The 15,889-nt window shown below is 39.1% G+C and overlaps 1 protein-coding gene across 11 annotated transcripts in view; it reads left to right on the top strand.

Moving 5' to 3' along the window:
* The window catches only part of CEP350 (centrosomal protein 350), a 71,262-nt gene that overhangs the window by 30,895 nt on the left and 24,478 nt on the right, over nt 1-15,889 (top strand). For 8 of the 11 annotated variants that reach the window (XR_001331847.2, XM_088060149.1, XM_014257560.2 and 5 more), the window contains exons 15-28: nt 297-486; nt 1,814-2,034; nt 2,148-2,311; nt 2,954-3,064; nt 3,300-3,431; nt 4,913-5,049; nt 5,423-5,542; nt 5,987-6,153; nt 6,599-6,795; nt 7,318-7,502; nt 8,432-8,519; nt 8,876-9,022; nt 9,841-9,998; nt 13,538-13,660. Coding sequence is in view for 10 of the 11 variants with exons in the window: in XM_088060149.1 (XP_087916275.1) it covers nt 297-486; nt 1,814-2,034; nt 2,148-2,311; nt 2,954-3,064; nt 3,300-3,431; nt 4,913-5,049; nt 5,423-5,542; nt 5,987-6,153; nt 6,599-6,795; nt 7,318-7,502; nt 8,432-8,519; nt 8,876-9,022; nt 9,841-9,998; nt 13,538-13,660 (2,140 nt within the window). In the remaining variant the exon portion in view is untranslated. The remainder of the gene's footprint in view (nt 1-296; nt 487-1,813; nt 2,035-2,147; nt 2,312-2,953; nt 3,065-3,299; nt 3,432-4,912; nt 5,050-5,422; nt 5,543-5,986; nt 6,154-6,598; nt 6,796-7,317; nt 7,503-8,431; nt 8,520-8,875; nt 9,023-9,840; nt 9,999-13,537; nt 13,661-15,889) is intronic. The other 3 variants (XM_088060152.1, XM_088060151.1, XM_014257559.2) reach the window with 2 other exon arrangements.

Below are 15,889 nucleotides of genomic sequence, written 5' to 3'. Positions count from 1 at the left end.
AAAAGCTAGGCTGTATTCTGATTATTAGTAGTAAATAATCAAATATGTATTTTCATTATTTAAGCTGATAATGTGCTGAAATGAAAGCTGAGTGACAGTTTTGGCCGTGAACAAAATATACAAGAGAGAACTTCATTACCAATTCTACATTTCTTGCTTGTTGGATCTATAGACTTCTAACCCAAAGGCTTCTTTAATCAGGGAAAAACTTCTCAATTCATTGTTTTGGGGCTTGTGATGGCAAGGTATTCACATGTAGAACCAAACAAACTTTTGACACTGTTTTTGTTTCTTAGGGTTGGACTCTTTCAATGGAAGTTCTCACCACTTTTCTGTGGAAGAAGATAAAATACTGTCTGAATTAGAGAGGGGATCCCAACAGGCTAAGAAATCCTTACCGAGTAGCAGAATTTCTAATAAAGACCATGAGCAGAACCCAGATACAGACAGCACACTGGAAAACTTGTCTGGACACTCCCTGATGAGGTAACAGGAATGTTATAAGACTTTATGCAAATATAGTGATGCTTGGAAGTGTTACTGGCTGTGTCTTCGGATATGCAAAAGGGAAGTAAAAGAAATGGTCAAATGTTAGTAGGATGTGCATGCCTGAAATATTTTTTCCCTGTATTTTAAATATGAAACCTGGTGTGCTGTCATGTTCAGTACCTTAAGCATTGAAATGCAGTTTTTGGTTCCCTCTTCTAGCAGAGGTCTGTTAGAAATGTGTCAGGGTTTATTCAACCTGTGCAGTCACCTTTCTTTTTTCAGTAGAAACACAGACAATTTTGGTTGTACTTGAGTTCAGCTAATACTCACAAAGCCTATCCAGCTCTGTGAATCAATGCCTTTTGAGACATCCTTGGAAAAGAGTGTATTAAAAAAGAAAGAAACATATGTTTTCTGTTGCAACCTCTTTTTGGCTAGCTAAAAGGGCAGTTTTTCTGCTAATTGTCCAATGAAGGTGGTTATGAAACACTCAGTTTTCACTGCACTTTTTTCTAAAAAGCATCAAATAATACAAGTGATCTCTCATTCTGTGTTGGTTTAGAACAGTTTGGAGGTATTGGCTTCTCTTGAAGACTGTTGCTGACATCCAAGATTGGGTTTGAAAGGTCCTTTGACCTCCTAAGATATGCCAAGTAAAGCAGAATGTCTTTCCAAAGAATTTAAACAGCCTCTGTTAATCCTCTTCAGCCTAATAAAATTGAAATAGTAAATTTAAGAAGCATCTATATAATTTTCTCTGTTTAAAAAAGAAATGTCTTTTTTCAGAAAGTGTTACCATAGTATCTTACAAATTGTTCAGGTCAAGTTTTGGTCTCCATTGCATTTTAGGAGATAAATCAAGACTCAGGGCAGTGGTTTTTCACAATCAGTTGCATCCATGTGCTGATAATAAAACTGTTCACTCTTTAAAATGCACATGCAGATGATTGCCTCCTGACTTTCTCATGGCAGGCACCTAACAGGAGGCACTGAAACTGTTTGTCTGGTCATGTAGAACATGAAGATACTGTGTTAATTTTTTTTAAAAAAATTGTCTATGTGCTAACTAGGCTTAATATTTGGGGGGAAATAGGGTGCTTTAGAAACTTAACTCTGAACTGGGATTTAGGGACAAACCTAAATCTCATGAGGCCATTTCCTGAAGACAGACTGAGCATATGCAAACAGGCATATCCCGAATAGACTGTGCCCTTTGCATGGATCTGTTTGTGTGTAGGAATGGACAACAAGGTTATTCCTTTATTTTATCAAATGGCTGGCCCAGGAGAAATATTGACTCCTTTTGGTTTTGTTTCACTGTCAGTTTCTCAGACAAGGGAAGACCCCAGAAGACACCAACTTCTTCTCCATCTTCCAGCTCCCAAAAAATGCTGCAGTTGGATTCTGTAGGCAATACAGCAGAAAGAGTCAAGTCACCTGCTGGCTTTTCTGGAGGTACAGCCCCAGGGCTGAAGCCAAACATGGCCTTCCCTGACGTGGGCGTGGGAACCAGCAGGTCTGCAGCAGGAGCATCCTCAGCAAGCGGTGAGTATTTGTAAAAACCATGCTGATGCCAGAGCAGCTAGTGTTTTTTCTTGAGTTTTTGATGTGGGACACTGAAGTCTGTGAGGGTGAGCAGTGTGTGTTTTTTCCTGCAGGGTGCATGCGTTTCTCCCCTGCGGGGCTGCAGCACCGTTTGTCAGCAGAGCTGAACTACCTGAGTGCTATTGAGGAGTCCGTGCGGCAGCTCTCAGATCTGGAGCGAGTACGAGGCATTTCCCTTGCCCAGCAGGAGAGTGTTTCTTTGGCTCAGATTCTTAAGGTAACAGGAAAATACTTTTTTGTCTTAACTTTTTTTTCTTTTATTGTTTGTTTGCAAGAAAATTAATCAAGTTAGGGCAAGTTAAGGGTTTGTTAGCAGTGCAGAGAAATCGTCATGGGCATTATGGGGCATCTCTGATAATGGCCATTTTTTAGGATGTTACCTTTCTTATTTTAAGTTGACACCAAGAAAGTAGCTACTCTGGAATATGTCTCATTGATATACCATTAGCTGGAATCACTGTTTTGGTTGTGTTTCTCACATAAAAGCATGATTGTTTACTGGGATTGATGTTGAGTTCCAATGCCATGCAGTATATTTGTTTGGGCTGGATGATTTGTTTTATTCCACAAAAACAGTATTTTTCTTTGAAGTTTCCTTATGTTGACAAGATTGTTTATTCTAGTTTGTTGAATTAATTGATCTCCTAAGTTCCTTTCTGCACTGTAGTGGAAGAGTATGGGGAATGTGCATTGCCTTAAAAAGGAAGAGGGTCAGTAGGTTAAAAATACTGTTTCAGCGGAAGAGACACCCCAGCAGAGTAAATCCAGATCTTTAAGAGGTAGTTGCAGCCAGTGGCTGAGGCAAATCATGTCTTTATATTTAACTTGCATGGTTAAAACTTGTTTTCCTGATCTGTAGGCACAACAGCAGCGTCATGAACGGGACTTGGCTCTTTGGAAAATCAAGGCTGAACAAGAAGCTTTAGAAAGTCAGAGACAACTGGAAGAGGCAAGGCAGAAAGCAGCTCAGGTAAGGCTGCCCTTCAAAAATACAGAGTGTGTAAGAGGCAAAATATTATAAGTAAATCCATGTCTACAGGTATTCTTAATTTGAGAATATGAAAGTGCCAAAAGAGTTTAATATAGCTAAAAGAAACTCTCAAGGGCCTATTTCAAAGTTCTTTTCTGCCAGATTTTGAGAAATAAATCTGTAGTTACTATAGCCAGACCATTTTGAAGAGCTGAAGTGTCTGTTTTCTGAATAGGTCCATGCAGAGTCACTGCAGCAGCTGGTCCAGTCTCGGCAGGAGGCTGGACAGGAGCCCCTGTGCAAGGCTTCAGCCAAACAGGCAGAACCTGCACAGCTCTCTACGGATGCAACTCACCAGCTCCGTGAGGTGAGGCCCTAGGGAAAGAGAAAAGCTGTGTTAATTGCAGTATTACTGTGAACACTTTTTTGCCTTTTAAGTTATTTTCTGTTTGGTGTCATTCTTGGTACAACTTCTTCACTTTCATAACACAACAAATGATAGGACTTCAAAGGAGCAACTCTGGCACCGTTACTTAGAAGTCAATCAGCAGCCTTAAATCCCTGTCCCATATTCTTATGATCTTCCAGTTAATGAACTGTTAAGAAATTTGTTCTTCTAGGGTAGATTGATGACAGTGAACACAGCATCTTCAGTTAGTAAGAGTTGCTCTCCATCAGGGATTGATCCTATATCTGCTTCATGTGCAAATTAAATTAGAAAAGCAGAGCATTGCAATTTTGCTTACTACTGAAGGTAGAAGAACAACAAATAAAATTTTAAGAAAAGGTGAAGGGAGAATCTTCAGCTCTTGACTTTGGTACAGAGTTTGAAGTTTCCTTGTTTTGAATCTCTCTTTGTTCTTCCTGTGCTGTACAGAATATTTATTAGTTTCCTGGTTTTTATATCAGTTTATCAGCTTTTATATTTCTTGTTCCCAGTATGTAACAGCTGCTTCAAACATGGATAAGAAACACAGTAACCAAGAAATGTTCTTACTCCATCACAGTTCAGAAATCACAGTGTCTGTGATTATTATGTCATTATTATGGGATGGAGTGCAAAAGGCTGACGAGAGTGAACAGAACTGTTTCTTCACAGCCTGTGCACATGTTGGTGCTCACCAAGGCTAGTTTTATGATGAGTGATGGAACTGTAGAATAATACTGATGTACTTGTTCTGGGCTCTGCCAAATATATGAAGTTTAAATAATTTTTGAGTAGACAGGAATGGGTTAAAGGAGCAGAAAAGCTCAGACACCTCAAATAGATGTGGTATATTGGTCATTGAGGAGGTACTTGGATAAAGACAAGGAAACATTTGTAGTTTTTAGAGCTGAAGTGGGTACAAACCAGTTAAGAAACAATGGAGAAGAAACAGAGAAGACAGCTTTCATTTGGTGTAGGGTTTTAATCTCTTCAAGTCTTGACTGAAGTTTGAAGTCTGAGCATAAGAGGAGCTGGTGGAGAGGCTGGTGGGGATGACCCAGTCACTGATGCTGGGTCAGCAAAGGAGCTTTTCCATTGCCGTTCAGGTACTCAGCTGAACAGCCATTTGTTTTAGCTGGAATGCAGCAGTGGAGACACCTGTCACCAGTGTGCTGGGAATATTTTTAAATGTACACTGTAATTTATTATGGGTAAAGGAAAGGAGTATGGAGGAATATGTATTCACAGGGCAGTATGAACCGTTAGCACCAGAACTGACTTTGTTACAAACCATTGTAACCCCATGTCTTACACAGTTGTTAAAAATCACTAAATTGCCTGCCAGAATTATTATTTTCTCTTCCAGAGGCATTTTGATGCTGATAAGCTCACTGTATTCCCATGTTTTTTGCTGTACTCAGATGACAGAGTTAGCACGGACCCAGATCTCAGACACTGTCAGTGCTCCAGCTGCTCCAGTCTCCACCTTGTTTGACCATCAGCGGCAGCACCATTCAGAGTTCATGAACCAGCTGAGAGCCCGAGCTGATACAAACAGGTTTGGCTTAATGTCTCACATCTTGGGAAGGAGGAAGTAAGATTTCCTAGGTTTTGCTTCACGTGTTCTTGCAAAAAATGTTAAGACGTCCTAATGAGGGAGCATTTAAGATGAATGTGGATTCCATCTTTATGCCCTTAATGGTGTACACCAAAGGTGGCATTAACTGATTCTGTGAAACTCTACATAAAAGAGTAGAAAAAGGTGATATAAACGTTTTGTGGGATGACTTAACCTAGTTTAAGCTTTAAGAAATCTTTTAGCAGAAATTTCAGCTGTTACTTCTTTAGTAAACTGATGAGAGCTCATGAAAACTGTATTATTCCTGTGTTTAAGACAATGCAAATTTACCCCAAATGCTTCTTGTTTCCAGAAAAAGTGAGTCTGGTGCTATATCACAAGGTAAAGAGGAGACAGGTGACTCAAAACAGACATACTCACCAATGTTTGATAGTTACTCTGAGTCTTCAAGATCAAAAGTTCATGATCAGAGGTAAGAAGCTTTTTGTGTCCTGTTCACTTACCTGATATAGTTAGGTCCCATGAAGTTTCTTGTATCCTTCTCTGACCTTGAACTGGAAAAATGTTGTCCTCTGTAGTTCTCCTAACTTCTAAAACAGAATTTCTAACTTACTCATTCTTTTAAAATCTGAAAAAAGATTTGTTTGCATTTGTTTATCATCACTACTCACTGCCAGGCAAAGGATATGCATACTTTCAGACCACATGGATTTTAAGCTAGAATAAAAACAACAATCAGTAGTTAGATGAAACTTGGAATTTTAAAGTAGCCAAACTGCATTTTAAAACCAAAACCAAACCCTCTGCATGTTGTTTATTGTTGTGATGTTAATCATGGTGTGTACAGTAGCAATGTAATATAAGTATTTTGAAATGTGTAAAGTATTTTTAAAGAAACAATCTCTTGGTAACACAGTAGTACCAGCAGCCGCCAGGAGAGCCCTTCAGTTCCATCTTCTAAGGAGAATGAGAAAAAGCTTTCCCGTCGTGAGAAGACAGCCAGCAGTATTGAAGAGCAGGCTCAGACTGCTGCTGATGATTCCTTGCCCAGTGACAGTGTTTTGTCCCTGCCAGATGAAAAAGGTTGGCTATACTGCTGATGTGTGATGGGTTTGAAGGTGGTGAGGGGGCAGGGTGGTGCTGTTTCAGAATGAATTTCTGAAATAAATGGGGGAAAGTGTGTGAAGAAAGCTGAGCCCCAGGTGAATTGTAGTCTCTTAAGAGGGAACAGAATGGCACAGTGAGATGTTGGATTAGCCAGATGCTCACCTGCTGCAGACACAGCACTAAATGTTTCAGTAACTCCAGACTGTATTTATATCTGTGTACACAAATCTGTTAGGTCACTTGAAGCTGGATAACAGATGTCCCCTAACTCAAAATCACTCTTTCCAAAACACCCTTTTTTCTACGTCACTTATCTCCCTGTCTTTCTGATCCCCCCTAACATTAGTGAGATGAGACAGACTAAAATTGCGTTCATGGTGCCAGACTGAGTGGAAAGCTGCCTCCCTGATTTCTCCCTCAGATTCCGCTTCTGTTGCAACAGAGTATTCCCTGAAATTTGATGAGTCCATGACAGAGGATGAGATTGAAGAAAAATCTTTCCGGTCTTTGCTGCCCTCTGAGAGTCATCGCAGAAATAATCTGGAGAAGAAGCGAGGCAGTCGTGATGATTCTGATGAGGAAGTGTCCCCAGACAAAACAGCTCTGTCGTCTATCAAGGTAGTTGAGGCAATCATGTTTAAGTTAAATTAACTGATCTGACACAGTTAAGCTGATAAGCTTCAAGTGAGCTGTTCTTAGCTGTGTTTTCAGGGTTGAGGTTTCTTTTCCTCCCTGTGGTTCTCTGAGCATCTCAAAACAGAGATGTGTGAATCATGCTGTATGTCACTGTTAAACAAGTGTGGTGGCTTACAGAGCAGTACATCCTCTACCTTGTGGCTTAGGAGGAGTGACTTTTTGAGGTGGGTTTTAAAAGCCTGGTGGATTAAATCCTCCAACTATGCTAACACACAGCTGGGAAATACAAGAGGATGCCTCATCTCTCCAGCCAAGGTGAGGACCTCCCAAAACTGTCACACAGCCCAGGGCAAAAAATGCTGGTCTGCACAAAGCTCAGAGAAAAAACAGCTTCCCTTCCTGCATCTATTTTTGTGTATCTGTGTATATACACACACAGACCTGTAGTTGAAAAAAAGCCATGGCATTTCTGTGGTTTAGTGCCAACTTTGTCTTTCCTTCTAGGAGCTAAGCATGCCCTTCTCAGGGGGGCAAGACAGTTTCTCTAAGTTTACCATGGAGATGGTCAGACAGTACATGAAGGAGGAGGAGATGCGAGCAGCTCATCAGTCCTCCCTCCTCCGGCTCCGGGAGAAGGCTCTCAAAGAGAAGACCAAGGCTGAACTGGCTTGGCTGGAACACCAGAAAAAGTAAGGGAGCTCTGAAAATGTATAACTGCTGACTGACCATTTCCTTCTACCTTTCAAGGTTTTATTTCCACCTTACTGCTCTCTAATTAAGTATTAATGAACTAATCTTCTGACATCAGTATTCTGTACAGTTGTTACTGGGACTTGGAAAGAACCGGACCCAGTATATAAATATAAAAATTCAGTTTTGATATTTACACTGATTGTGGTTTGATTAAGAATTTCACTGAAACAGTAGAAGAACAGATGTTTGTTGTCAGTTAGAGAAGGTAGCTGCCAACCATTCTACACATCTTAATTCAGGAAGATACAGAACTGTCAAAAAGTTTGACCTTTGTTTGTTTGATGTGTATATGAGGTAGTTTTAGTTAACTTAGGCCACATTTTGTAAATCTGGATACATGTTGCAGTTAGTGATTTGTTTCCAAGGTAAGATAGGCTTTGTCCTGAAGTCCACTTGAACTACCCACTGATACTAGTAAACAACAGACACTACAGATGTAATCAGCAATTTTCTCTGCATGAGAGTACCATTGTTCAGCAGACATTTTCTTACAATTTCTTGTTATTGTGGATTTTACAAAGGATTATTAGGTAGTGAGCCAAGTGTCCTTCCTTTTGTGCTTTTCAAATGGTGAGTGAGCTACCTCTGCAGAGCCTCTGCCCATTCTTGTGTAATCTTCTGTTACCAGCACTGGCCTTTTTACTGTGCCTGTCTGACCAATTGGTGCAAAATATTCCACCACAGAGCATACCAAGAATTAAGGTATATACCCTTCTGCAGAACACGAAAAGTAAATTTATTTTTTTTTAAATTTTAGTTTATATAGTAAAAGGCCTGTTGTGTACTTTTTTCATATGACTTTATTATTATTTATTAAGTAATCTTATTACTTTATTTCTACTTCTTCCTTTCAATTTATTTGCAGGCATTTGCGAGACAAGGGAGAAGATGATAAGATGCCTCCTATTCGAAAGAGGCAGCGTGGTCTGCTGCTGAGATTACAGCAGGAAAAGGTAAGGGATGCTCTCTAGGAAAGTCCTGTTGAAAGCCATGTGTACCCATTAAATGTTTCAGACACTGTAAATATAGGAATGGAGAACCAGCAACATTTCTTACCTGTAAGTTTTATTTGCATTTCAGTCCTACTCAGCACGTTCTTCTCAAGGGTCCTTTTCTATCTGTAATCTCATGATTGAGACTCTGAAGTATTAATTGATCTCCAGTTCTTTGCTACTGAAGTTCAGCCTAGTTCCTTCCTCATGTAATTGCAGTCATGTCAAGCCCATAGCAAGGTCACTGTGGCAGCTTTCAGTGTGTTCTTGAGAGAGGTCTGTCAGTATTCTTATGCTGAATCTTTTATACCTAAAAGGCAGAAATTAAACGTCTCCAGGAGGCAAACAAGGCTGCTAGGAAGGAGAGGCAGCTCATCCTTAAACAGCAGGCGGAAATCGAGCGAATCCGTCAGACTACAATGAAACTGCAGGAAAAACTGAAGTCTGCAGGAGAAAACAAGCTGGTGAGTGTTCAGCACAGAAGCTGCAGTCTTCCCTCCTCAGCCTTGCAACTTCAGTGTTTATAGGAATGGAAGGCTGCTAGATTGGACCTATCACTTGGAAGTTTTGTCTGCCTGAAATGGTCTCACCCCTTCATCTCAGCAATTTATGTTTAATTTCTTTAGAGCATCATTTAAGGAAACACCTTTGGAGAAGTCACAAAATGTTTTAAATGCACAGTAGATGGTGTTTGTTCATTCTCAAGCTGAACTAATGACTTTGGGAATGTGAGTTTGATGCTTAGATCTCTCAGGCTTTGATTTTTGTTTGATTATTTTTCAGGCCCAAAGTACTAAATATAAGCACCAACCCCAAAACTTCCTGCTGTGTGTGTTAGTGTAATTATGCTAAGTTTCTTGCATCTACTTTACAAGGTAGCAAAATGAGGTTTTTGGCAACTGGTTGCCTCCTTACAAAATTTTGAGAAGACACAGGTTTAATAGTAATACTTTAGAAGAGCTTAGTTTCCTGTTTGGGTAACTGAATTCCGGTGGTTTGTTGCTTTGTGGGACTTTATGGTTGGTTGTTTGTTTATTTGTGGTTTTTGTTTGAGTGTTTGTTTTTGTTATTTTGTTCTGGATACAGTTAGAGGAAAAGTTAAATTATGGAGAGAAAGGGTGTGCTAAAAATGAGGTTATTAAGTTAAATCTGCAAGTGGACAGACTTATCTCAAGCAGTATTTCATGTAACCTAGCAATTACAAGCTAAATTAACACAACTTTTAAAGGATTTTGGAATATTCTTTTAATGCTTCTTGTTTATTTTAACCCTTTAATTGCAGGAGCTTCCCAGTGAGGATGACATCAAGCAGAGCAATGGTTCCAGCCCACTTCCAACTGATGCAGAAACACGCAGTCCTTCTCCAATCTCCATCTCCAGCAGTGAGACCAGCAGCATTATGCAGAAACTTAAAAAAATGCGCAGCAGAATGGATGAAAAGTAACTATGTTTTTTTTTCTTTCACAAAATGTTGATATTTTAATGGAACAAATTGGTTTGGCCCACATCTGCACTAAAAATGGCCATCAGAAATATTAATGGTGTTGATATCACACTTTGATCTGAATTGCCTGAAAAACAGCTGATTTAGAAGCATGAATAAAACTATGTTAATCTTTGAATATAATAATTTACAGGCTATGGTTCTTGCATGATACTAAGATTCAAACGTTATGGCAGACCATGTGGTCAAGGTTTTATTGTAGAAGATTTGGTTTAATATTCTTTGCACTTGATAGAGTTGGTAAAAACACATCAGCTTAAGAGATGTTGATGTTTGTAAGTACAAGGAATATGGACAGGTTCTGGCTTCACAGCACATCTTGTCAGAGTTCCTCTTACAATGAGAGACCTGAAGTCAAATGGTCAAAATGGTGCCTGTATTTTGTATCTCCCCTTTTTACCTTAAAGAGTAAAAAAATATAGGGAGTGAGACTCTGGAATTACAGTGTCAATTTGTATTTTGAGTTGAAATGTTACTTATAATAGCAATTGTTTTATGCAAAAAACTAGTAACTGAGTTTCAGATCTGGCTCACAGAAAGACACTGAAGTGGTCAGGTATGTGATTTCTATCTAATTGTCCAGCTGCTGAATTTTAATTCTGATTGCATTAAAATCAGCTAGAATGAATTCTTTAAATATTTTCTTTATTAATGGGGGTGATATGTATGTGACTGAGAATATATATGGTTTACAGGTTGGAAAAATGTTGAAAATGTTTGTTAGGCTCCAGAGGAAATAGCAAAATCTGTTTGCAGTTCCTGGGTCTGAAAACCTGAAATGAACCTCCTGATTTCACCTATGAAGTTGTTTTAGATAAAAAATTGTTTATGCATCCTTTCAGTGTAGGATTAGTTTGTGTGCACAAAACATCCCAAACACTTTAATCGCTTGTGCCCTAAATTCTTATTTGAGACTAATTAATTGAAAGTCTGGCTTCTGCCAGTTGCCACAAGAAATAGTCTTTACTTAAACAATTCTTTAGAGCTTAGAACTAAGATAGTCATCGCACTTTAGTCCATGTGGGTGACCTTTGGAATGTGTTTCCCCTTGAGACTCCAAACACAGCTGGATAAACATCACAAAGCAAGCAGTGAGTGCCATGTAAAGGCCAGCTGTCCATGACTCCTTAGCAGCTTGTTTGCTTGCAATTATTTGAGAAGCACATTTCCCACCCATGTGTTTGAGTATGATGAAAATAAAACCCAACAGCAGTAAGGGAGGCTTTGATGTAAGTAGGAAAAAACTTAAAACATGTTGTAATTTCATGGCCTTCTAGCCCAAGTTGATTGCTGTTTTATTTGGACTCCTCTGGTGGCATCTGGTAAACTGAACAGCCAAAATCACTGATAATTAGAAGATTCTGAGGTCATATTTCCAAAACTAAACTCCTAGGATTCCAAGTGGTACGAAAACCACCCCATTATCATAGTGGCAAATTCTCAAAGTATCTTTTGAGATAGATAAATTACTTAAGATGGGGACTTGAAAAGCTTGTGTGTTGTAGGCCATGCTGACTTCTAGGGTTTCAAGAAATTTTTTTTTTTTTTCTCCTGATCTTATTTTTTTGTTAAAAGAGGGTCTCTATCTTATTTTTTCCCACAAACAAATTCAACAAATTGAAATAGTGATTAAAAAAATCAATCTACAGCGTACGAATTTTAAGATACAGTATTAATGCTAAAAGAGATGACAAATATACTTGTATATCCAATACTTCCTTTGCCATTTTTATCAGCTAGTGGGTTTATCAATATACTTGAAATCTTGTTTTTTCAAAGTACCTTCATTTCTAAGCAACATTTACAATTGCATAAAGACTTATATATTACAAGGGATGGTAGCAGATATAAAGTATGTTCTACCTTTAAAGATATTTTAGTCATCATTTGATTAGTATTGTATGTAGTTGGAAAGAGTACTCACCTGGAGAATACTTTTCAAAAGCTGGATACCAGGATTTGAGATGGAACAATTTTAGGCAGAACAAGTGGAAATTGTGTGTGATCTATGTGGTCATGTGTTTTTGGTTTTATGGTTTTAAAAGTCTTGGATTGTTGTATATGTTCAAAGGAGAAAGTATTTTATGTAAGTATAAATTAATCTCTAAAACTTGATTTCCCTCTTGCACAGTTCTTGCACACCTTTGGCAGGTGTTTTGGTAGTGATAGCAGTGCTTATTGATCGAAAAAGAGTGCTGACTTGGTATCTTTTTTTTTTAATGTCCTGATTTGTAAAACACATAAAAATAACAGTAAGATGTTTGGTTTGGGGTGTAATGATAGCAAGCTGCCATTTGAGGGGAATCAGGGTGGGAAGTAGGGCTCAAGGGGAGAAACTAAATGATAAATACAAAGGAACTAGAGGAAGGAAGGAATTGGGAAAGCCTGCTATGCTGGATTTGCTGTATGCCACAAAGGAAATCCTTTGGCTTCCTTACTTAGCAGGAAGCTTTAATATTTGTCTTCTGCTAAAAGGGGAATGAAAGAATAGTTCTGTTTTCATTTTAACTGCTGAGTCTGTGTAGCCTGCACGTGAACAGGAGCATGCTCTGTCAAAGAGAATTAACCACTTTCCCCTGGCTTTCCTTGCATATGCAGCATTAATGATAATCTGTGCAATAACGGATTAAATGCTTATTTTCATTTGCTTTTCCTTAGTGTGCTTCTTAGCTTGCATTGTAGTTGATAGAGTTAAATGGAGCATGGTATTTTTCTATAAATTTGATAATTCATTAGGAATTAGCTTAAAATGGTAGTACTTTTAAGAAATACCATTTTAAGCAGAGCTGTAAGTTATGTAGGTTTTTTTTTTAAAACAATAAGTATCATCCTTCTGCAGTTAGTACTTCAAATGAAATATATGAGTATTCTGAGAACAAGTCTGTACTTCGTTGCAAAAAATCCCAGTTAGCAGCTAGAATATGAATGGTGGGTATATCTTGGACCCTTTTCCTGGAACTGTTAATGTTTTAGAAGTAAATTATTTAATCTTTTTTCTTTGCTCTTTCACTGGTGCCTACCTTACCGTAGAAATCATTTTATTGAGGTTTCACCAGGTGAAAAAAATGTGTTTGAAGTTTCAGACCAGCAAATTGTTGATATTGCAAAATCAGCGTGCTCTTCAGTACCAATAATACACTCTTTTGAGAGAATAGTATGAGAGAGGTCAAGCTGAGATACATTAACTGGCACCTGTGGAAATCTGCATCAAAGTAATAAAACTCTCCAATATTTAAAGAAAAATACAGCAGTGTAAAAATAACTTGTCTTTCATTAACAGAAAACAGTGTTATAAGTGTATGTTCTATAACCTTTTGCATAACAGTGTATAGTTTTTGTACTGCATATGTTGGGTATTAACTATACAATGTTAAATGCAATTAATTTTAAAATTCTTTGCCAGTTGCTGTCCTTTTCTCATTCTTTCTGCCTTAATTGCTATCTTAGTTTTAAACTCTTCCTCCTTATTTTGTAGACACTGCTCTCCTGTTCACTACTTCTTCTCTGTCTTTACGTCTCACCACTGGGCCTCTCTCAGTGTCTGTTTTCCCAACCTCCACCCCAAATTCCAGCTGTATATCTACAACCAATTGGTCAGGTAACTGTATATTTCTCCAGTGATAGACTCTTTGATAGAGCATGCTCTGTTCAGTCCTAGAAAGTCCAGAGGTTCTTCAGCAATGGATACATTTGACACTCACCTCACTGTTTCCAGATCTTTATCAATGACATAGGGGGATCACTCCACCCTCAGCAGTAAGCTGAGCAGTGCAGTTGATTTGCTGGAGGGAAGGGATGCCGTCCAGAGGGACCTGGACAAGCTTGAGGAGTGGGCCAGTGTGACCCTCATGAAGGTCAACAAGGCCAAGTGCAAGGCCCTGCACCTGGGTCAGGACAATCCCCGCTATCAGTTCAGTCTGGGGAGTCAATGGATTGAGAGCAGTTCTTCAGAGAAGGACTTGGAGATGCTTTTAGACCAAAAAATTTGGTATCACTCTGCAGTGTACACTTGCAGCCCGGAAAACCAACTTTGTTTTGGGCTGCATGGAAAAACAGCAGGTTGAGGAAGGTGGTTCTACCCCTCTACTCCACTCTGGTGAGACCCCATCTGCAGTCCTGTGTCCAGCTCTGGGGTCCTCAGTGCAAGAAGGACATGAACCTGTAGGAGCAGGTCCGGAGGAAGCCACAGGAAATAAAAGAGAGAGGACACCTTTCCTATGAAGAAAGGCTGAGAAAGTTGGACTAGTTTAGTCTGGAGAAGAGAAGGCTCCAGGGAGACCTTATTGTACTTTTTCAGCATATACAGTGAGGTTATAATAAAAATGAAGAGACACTTACCAGGGCCTTAGTGATAGGGCAAAGGGTAATGGTTTTAGGCTGGGAGGGTAGACCTAATATAATTTAAATATAAATTTTTGCTGTGAGGTTGGTGAAGCACTGACACAAATTGCCCAGAGAAACAACCTGTCCCTCTCCAAAAGTGTTCAAGGCGAAGTCAGATGGGGCTTTGAGCAACCAGGTCTAGCAAAAGGAGTGCCTGCCTATCTATGGTAGAGGGGTGAAACTAGATGATCTCTAATGTCCCTTCCAACCCAAACCGTTCCAGGATTCTAATCTCTTACTCCCACTGTGTTCTGAGTGGCAAACAGACAGTTCATTTTGCTCCCACTGTCTGGGTTCTACTTCAGATTAGCTGCTGAAACCTCATTGTTTGGGCTTGTAGTCAATAAACCTTAAAATGTACAAGTACAGTTCAGAGCAGCAGGTTAATACTAATATTTGAAATGCATGGATAAAATGTGTGATGTTAGCACTAGGGAAATAGACTTTGAAATCATGCTGCTGTAATCTGAGTGCTGCTGCTTCCTCATTGCTCCCCCACATTTCAAGCTGCATAGGTGGCAGATGTGCTTTTGCAAATTTTTTTTTCTGCTTTTGAGGATAAATGTGTACGCTTGGTGTTGCAACTGGAACCCTCTAGACTGCAGTAAATATTAAGGCAATGCACCTGCTATTTTGTGGCTCTGGTCTTTAATATCCCTGGGTTATGAAAGGGTCTGCATCTGTGGCCATGCTGCTTTGATCCTCCTCTTCTTGTAGGTTTTTTGTTGGTATCCTCTTTCTCTCCCATCACTTCTGTTGACTTATCTTTCTTATTAAGTAGTTTTTGTGTGGTAATCATTTTCATGGCATTTCATTAATTCTCCTGTTTGTAGTCTTCTGGGTTAATTCATTTGACATCTGCTTTTAAGGAGTCCTGTTCTTTTGAATACATTTATTTCAGCCTTTCTCTTTCATTTTATTTCTACTGGACTTGCCTCTCTCAAGATCCAGTAAACTACAAAACTTTCCGCTGAAATCAAACAGTAGAAAGAAAGAAGAAAAAGTTGGTTTTTGCATTGAGGTCATTGTAAGATGACCTCCAAAACAAGTTCCAGACACATGATCTGCTGGACTAATTGGTAATGATGTGTGTGTGAGAGTAAGAGTGGATGGATCTAATAGTGCTGGTGAAAGACACAACATTGTCATGACTGTCCCTGTCATGTTTGTAATGCAATTGTTGTTGGTAGTTTGCTCTCATGATGATACTGGCCTGTCAGTTTTGCCTAAGTGTAGATGATGCTTGATGTTTGTCTACAGAAAGTGATAAAATAATGCACAAAATCATGGAATCTGTCAGCTTGAAGGTGGCTCAGAGTTTCTGAGGTGCTTCTGTTTTTCACCTCCTCTTCTTTTGACCATCAGAAATAAGATTGTGATCGTCTCTAAGTGGCTTCTGAAACTTTTTGTGTCATAACTTGCTCCCTTTGTCTGAATCTGTCTT

The sequence above is a fragment of the Pseudopodoces humilis genome, chromosome 10, assembly GCF_049639895.1.
Source record: "Pseudopodoces humilis isolate 2021_Gansu_Grassland_sample_001 chromosome 10, ASM4963989v1, whole genome shotgun sequence".
Lineage (NCBI taxonomy): Eukaryota > Metazoa > Chordata > Aves > Passeriformes > Paridae > Pseudopodoces > Pseudopodoces humilis.
This window is presented reverse-complemented; position numbering and strand designations above follow the sequence as displayed.